At 58.9% G+C, this 6,784-nt stretch overlaps 1 protein-coding gene across 1 annotated transcript in view; it reads right to left on the bottom strand.

The window, feature by feature from the left end:
• Positions 1 to 6,784, bottom strand: part of AGRN (agrin) — an 85,113-nt gene that overhangs the window by 12,575 nt on the left and 65,754 nt on the right. The window contains 6 exon segments of the mRNA XM_017743971.1: positions 301 to 516; positions 1,006 to 1,198; positions 2,235 to 2,579; positions 4,173 to 4,292; positions 4,614 to 4,728; positions 6,250 to 6,377. Coding sequence (XP_017599460.1) covers positions 301 to 516; positions 1,006 to 1,198; positions 2,235 to 2,579; positions 4,173 to 4,292; positions 4,614 to 4,728; positions 6,250 to 6,377 — 1,117 coding nt within the window.

The following is a 6,784-nucleotide window of genomic DNA, read 5'->3' as shown; positions in this document are numbered from 1 at the left end:
CTCATGAGGCAGTGCCACCCTCACGGGGACAGTGCCACCCTCATGGGGACAGTACCACCCTCATGAGGCAGTGCCACCCTCACGGGGACAGTGCCACCCTCGCGGGGACGGTGCCACACTCACAGGCCCAGTGCCACCCTCATGGGAACAGTGCCACCTTCATGAGGCAGCGCCACCCTCACGGGGACAGTGCCACCCTCACAGGCCCAGTGCCACCCTGCAGGCCCAGTGCCACCCTCACAGGCCCAGTGCCATTCCCCCAGGCCCCCTGCCACCCCGCAGGCCCAGTGCCACCCTCACAGTGCCATCTGGTCGTCGGGCGCGCCCCCGATGAACAGGTCGGTGTCCAGGTTGAGGCCGTCGGTGCCCGGGGGGCTGTCCCCGCTCACGTGGGGCTCCCCATCCACGGCCAGGGCCCCGCTGCGCCGGTTCCGCGTCACCACCAGCTGGTGCCACCGGCCCGGCTCCACACGCACCCGGCTGGTGACGGTGCCGGTGCCGGAGCCGGTGTTAAACCTGGGGGGAAAAAAGCGCTGTTTGTGCCCAAAGGTGCCAGCTGGGCCATGCCAGGGGTGGTGCGGCACTGGGAGCACTTGGGGACCCTCTCCTTCCCTCTCTTCTTCTCTCCCTCTCCACCTCTGCCCTCCCCATCCCCTCATTCCAAAGCCATCCCATTGGATTTTGGAATGCAAAAAAAAAACCCCACTCCGCTGCTTTTCTCCCTTTCCTTTTTCCCCCCCTCCCCTCTCTGCACTTCTTTTCCCAGCTAAAAAAAAAAACCCACCAAAAAAAGATCTCCCGCTCGCCCAAAACAACCAACCTCCCACACCTCGGAGCTTTCTGAAATTCAGAGGGAGCCAAGTGAGTTCACTGTGCAGAGAAGAGGGAACGAGCTCCCTCAGTATTCCAGCTACATCCCAAAAATAACCCCCTTGATTTTTGTCCACTTTGAGGCCTCTTTGGCTCAATTCAACCCAAATTCCCCCTCCTGGCTGTGCCTCTCACCTGAGCTCCACGAAGCCGCCCACGAGCGCCAGCGAGATGAAATCCTTGCCGTGGTTCTGGGCGTTGTAGAGGAGCAGCCCGCTGGGCTCCAGCGCCCGGAATTCCATGGAAATCCTCACCGTGTGGTAGGCCTTCATCATCTTGAAGGCCAGGTAGGACTTGCCCCCGAAGCTGGGGATGAAGTACCTGATGGCTGCGGGGCCGGGGAGGGGACACAAGGACGGAGCAGTGAGCGCCTGGCACAAACCCGGGAATGTTTTCCTGCCAGGAAGGCCCCTCTGAGGCCACATTCCTGGGAAATGATCCCCCTGTACACTCCCAGTGCTGCCCACAGACCCCTCTGGTGACGCCATTTCCCCCAAAAATCGGGATTACTTCATCCAGAAGTTTTCCTACCAGTTCCTCCCTGTTCAAAATCAGCGCTGCTGGTCCTTCCCATGCCCTGCTCCCACAGCTCCTCCAAACTCAGCTTCCCTGCTCCTTAATTTTCCTCTCTCCTCCCCAAAAACCTGACAGATTCCCATCCATCACTCCTGGCTTTTCCTCACTGCAGCCGACGTTTTCCAAAGGATCTGGGCGGCCAAATCCCGTTAAAACCAACAGGCCTGGACACCCAGGGCTTGGAGAGCTCCAGGTGACCGCTTTAGGGACAAAGTTTTTTAGGAATGAGCCCACCCAGAGCCCCTGGTGTGACCCCAAAGCGCCTGGGGGAGCTCCCAGTAAACACCAGCAGTGCTGCCAGGATCCAGCTGCTTCCCGAGCTTCTCCAAGGGCTGGGAAACAAGCCTGGATCAGCAGCACCCCCGTCCTGGTGCTGGGGAGGGTGGGCAGAGCCTGGCTGGGTGGCACTGGGTGACGCTGGGTGACGCTGCCACGAGCTGGGACAACAAAGCAGCAGCTCCCAACCTCCCAGTGCTTTGGGATCAGGACAGAGCCAGGGAGGAATTGCTCCTCGCTCTTTGCAACCTCTCTGCTCACCTTTTACACCCACTTGTACCCACACAAGCTGCGGTGGCAGAGCTGGGACAGCCGGTGACACCAACCCCTGCCGTGCCAGGGCCGATTTTGGGGTTGGTTTGCACGTCCCCCCCATCCCTCTGTCCCTGCTCAGTGGTTTTGTGCTGTTTCCCATCTCTGGAAATGTCCAAAGGTGGCATCCCTGCCCAAGGCAGGGGCTGGCAAATGATTCTTCAGGCCCTAAATTTGGGATTTTTGGGAGCATCACCTACGTTTCTCACACACAGCCCCTCCTTTCCCCGCCGGGCAGCTGCAGGTGAAGTCCTGGCCGTCGTCCTCGCAGGTGCCACCGTGCAGGCAGGGGTGGGACTCGCAGGGCCGGGGGGGTCTCCTGGTGGTGCCAGGGGGCTGCCGGGTGGGCTTCCTCCTGCCGCTGCCAGGGCTGGTGGAGCTGGGCCTCCTGGTGCTCAGCACGCCCACGGCCTTGGGGCCGGCTCTGCCCACGGGCTCCGGGCGGTGGCCGAGGGCCGTGGTGGCCGGGGCCATGGTGGTGGCCGGGGCCATGGTGGTGGCTGTGGTGGTGGTGACGGTGGTGGTGAAGAGCCGGGGGATCCAGTCTGGAACACGGCAGAGGGGTGGGGTTAGGCGTGGGTTAGGATTGGGGTTAGGGGTAGGTGTGGGTTAGAGTTAGGGGTAGGTGTGGGTTAAGGTCAGGTGTGGGTTAGGATTGGGGTCAGTTATGGGTTAGGGTCAGGGTTAAGTTCAGGCGTGGGTTAGGGTCAGGTGTGGGTTAGGATTACGGTTAGCTGCTGGTTTGGGTTAGGGTCAGTTATGGGTTAGGGTCAGGGTTAGGGTCAGGTGTGGGTTAGAGTTAGGGTCAGGTGTGGGTCAGGTTTAGGGTTTGGTATGGGTTTGTGTTAGGGCCAGGGTCAGGTGTGGGTTAGGGCCAGGGTTAGGGTTAGGGTCAGGTGTGTGTTAGGGTTAGGTATGGGTAAGGGTCAGGTTTAGGATCAGGTGTGGGTTAGAGCCAGGGTTAGGGTTAGGGTCAGGTGTGTGTTAGGGGTAGGTATGGGTAAGGGTCAGGTTTAGGATCAGGTGTGGGTTAGAGCCAGGGTTAGGGTTAGGGTCAGGTGTGTGTTAGGGGTAGGTATGGGTAAGGGTCAGGTTTAGGATCAGGTGTGGGTTAGGGTTACAGATGGGTTTGTGTTAGGGTTAGGGTCAGTTACAGGTTAGGGTCAGGGTTAGGGTCAGGTGTAAGTTAGGGTTAGAGTTAGGGTCAGATGTGTGTTAGGGTTAGGGATGGATTAGGGATGGGTTAGGCGCAGGGTCAGGCGTGTGTTAGGGTTGGGTGTACGGGTTTGTGTTAGGGTTAGGGTGAGTTATGGGTTAGGGTCAGGGCTAGGGTCAGTTATGGGTTAGGGTCAGGTGTGGGTTAGGAGCAGGGTCAGGGTTAGGGTTAGGGTCAGTTATGGGTTAGGGTCAGAGTTAGGGTCAGGTGTAGGTCAGGGTTAGGGTTAGGAGCAGGGTCAGGTGTGGGTTTGGTTTAGGCGTGGTTTAGGGGATGGATTTTGAGCAGCCAGGGTGCTCCTGGCAGGACACCAGGAAGGGGAATTTGCAGCCTAAAGCAGACAAAACTCGGGGTTTTTTTGGGATGTAGCTGGAATGCTGGAGGTGAGGGCTGTGCCTGTTCCAGGCTCTGTGTCCCTGCTTTTCCTGGGAATTCTGCAGTGTGTGTATTCCCACACTGGCCACCCCCTCTGGAATTCCAGGATGGGCTCCCTTTCCAGGGCAGAGCTGCATGTCCTTGAGTGGCACTGACCATATTCCATGGAAAAGGGGGGAATTTTAACCCTTTTATGGTTTTCCTGAGGGAAAAATAATTCCAGGCCCAGGGATTTTACCCAGAGGGTGGTGAGGCCCTGGGATGGATTTCCCAGAGAAGCTGAGGCTGCCCCATCCCTGGAAGCATCCACAGCCAGGCTGGAGCACCCTGGGACAGTGGAAGACCCCTGCCCATGGTCCAGATGATCTCTAAGGTCCCTCCCAACCCAAACCATTCCATAATTCCATGATTCCTCTGCCCCCTGGCACCGCCTGGGGAAGCCTTTGGTGCCACAGCTGCAAAGCCCTGGCAAGACCAGCAGAGCTCCCCTGGCATTTTGAAAGCCTGAACCAAGCGAGGGGCACTCGGCACCACCCCAGGGACTCACCAAAATCCATGAATTTGATGTGCTCCTGCTGGGGCTTCTTCACCAGGATGGTTTTTTTCTTGGAAGCTCGGATCTGCTTCAGCAGGGCCCCCTGGATATCGGCGGCCGTGTAGGACGTGGCTGATCCCAGCCAGGAGGGGGGAAGGAGGGAGGGAAGGAAGAGTGAAGATTCCAACAGGAATTTCCCTCCCAAGGGAAATTTCCCTCCCTCTTCCCAAGGAAAAGAATCCTCCTTTCCCAAGGAAAAGAATCCTCCTTTCCCAAGGAAAATGCTCCCAGCTTCCTCAGGGGAGCAGCTCCTCCCAGCTCTGCTCACACTGAAGTTTTTCAGGACAGAAGGCACAACCCCAGGGAATTTTAGGATGGTTCTTTCCTTCTCCTCCCCACACCAGGTTCTCCAGCCGGAATTCCCACTGGGAATTCCCCAGGGAATGGCCCTACCTGGGTCAAAGTGGGCCTCCACGATGACCCTGACAGCGCTGCTCTGCCCCAGGTCCCGCACTCGGATGCTCTTGAAATCTTTCCTCACTTCAGAGCCACGGAAAAGCTCATCCAGCTGTGGGGGAAGGAGGAAAGGGAACACCCTGGTCAGTGGGGAAACCTGGGATGGGGATCCTCCCAGGGGAAGATCCTGACTCTCAGCCAGCCTTGGATTTGCTTCCAAGCCCTTGCAAGGCATCCCGGTGACAGGGAGGGAACAGGGGCTGCTGTGCTGTGACAATTCCAGCTGGTCCCTGTTCCTTATGGCCAAGGGAAGAGTGGGATCCATAAATAAAGCGGGACAGGGAACCACCCCTGAGGTGAGCAGGAGCAGAACCGAGCCAGAGCGGAGCAACCTCGCAGCTCATCCCGGGATTTTCCTTTGTGTGGCATCTGAATCCTCCTGATTTCTCCCAAATCCACCTAAAGCTGCTCAGGCACTCGGGAAAACCCCACAGAGCCCTGCTCTGCATCCTTAAATACCCGCCTGCCTTCCCGAGCTGGCTCTGGGACGCTGCAGGATTTGTCTGGAGGACACGGTGCCAGCGCTGCCAGCTCTGGCACAGCCAGGGCCACCAAACCTTCCCCTGGCTGAGGCTGGAATTAATTAATTCATGATCCCGCGGTTTAGTTTTCCCCTTTCAAGCGGGAATAGCGGCCAGAGGGGTCCAGGGGCACGTCACACCCGTGGCATCAGGCAGGTGGCACCGGGGACAGGGGTCTGCAGCCACAGGTGGCTTTTGTGCCATGGTTTTGTGTTTCCATGGAAAACCAGAAAGCGGCAGAGTCCCGGAATGAGTGAGGCAATGATTTTGGGAGCATTCCCACCCTCAGGCACACGGCAGTGACCTGGGGACGCTGTTTCTGTCACGGGGACTGCAGCAGCCATCTGGGCCCTGTCCATCTGCTCCAAAGGGCTTGGAATCAGCTCCAAAGATGTTCCTGCCCTTGCAAAGATGGTTTGTGGTTGCTCTGCCACCCAGCACTGCCTCAGCATCCCCAAACGGACAAATTCCCACCCCAAATCCACCTGCTCCCACAGCTGGAAGTACAGAGGGTTCTCCTGAGAGGTGGGAGAGTGGATTTACACCAGGAGTGTCCCAAAGTTGTGCAGCTGAACTGGAGGGAGAAGGGGGTTTGGATGGATTTGTCTCAGGGCTTATTCCTGGAGGTAAAACACCTTGGGCATCTCAGGGGTGTCTGAACAGTCCCAACATCGAGGCCAAGCTGGAAAAGGATTTCTGACCCAGCATGGAATGAAGGGAGGCTGTGGCCACGTGGGGTCAGGCTCTTCTCCCAGGGAACAAGTGAGAGGATGACAGGAAAGGGCCTCAAGTTGCACCAGAAGAGGTTTAGGTTGGGTCTCAGGCACTGGCACAAGCTCTCCATGGCAGTGGTGGAATCACCATCCCTGGAAGAGCTCCAGGAGTGTGAGGATGTGGCACTTGGGGACGTGGTTTGGTGAAGTGGCGGCGCTGGGCTGGGTTTGGTGATCTTGGAGGGCTTTCCCAACCTCGACCCAGCGATTCCCTGACTCCAGAATTCCCTTTTTCCTCCAGATCCCAGCCGTGCCCCCGGCGAGGGGTGCAGAACTCACCGCGCCCTCGATGCTCCGCGCCGTCTCCCCGAAGAGCTCCGACTTGGGGTCGGCCATCTCCGGGGTGTAGAACAGCTCCTGGCCCTCCACCTCCTCCAGGATCAGCACTCCTTGGAACACCTTGGTGGCTGCAGGAGGGAGGGAACACAAGACAAAGCCCTTTAGCTGGGCAGGAGGGGGCAAGGGGCTGGGAGAGCGCCAGAGTCCCTGGGAAGGGGGATGGCAGTGTGGGGGTAGTGCCAGTGCCGGGTTAGTCGGGATGGGACGGGACAGCCATGGAGGGTTAGTGCTGGAGCAGATGGCAAAGACCAGGCTGGACGTGGCAGCTTTTACCAGACGGGATCCTGCGAGCTCCGGCCCCGAGAGCGGCCCCCCTGCACCGCTGGGTGACAAGAGAGACACGTTAGAGGACACGCCACGGCCCGGGGCACCCATGGGCATGCACGGGGCACAGCAGGGCCAAACGGGGCTGGGGGCGAGGAGGAGACCTGGCACAGGGAAAGCCAGGCCTGCCAAACCAGCCTGGAACTGCACC

Source organism: Corvus brachyrhynchos, unplaced genomic scaffold, assembly GCF_000691975.1.
Source record: "Corvus brachyrhynchos isolate BGI_N302 unplaced genomic scaffold, ASM69197v1 scaffold68, whole genome shotgun sequence".
Taxonomy (NCBI): Eukaryota; Metazoa; Chordata; class Aves; order Passeriformes; family Corvidae; genus Corvus; species Corvus brachyrhynchos.
The sequence above is the reverse complement of the archived record's forward strand: the minus strand, read 5'-3'. Positions and strand labels throughout refer to the sequence as shown.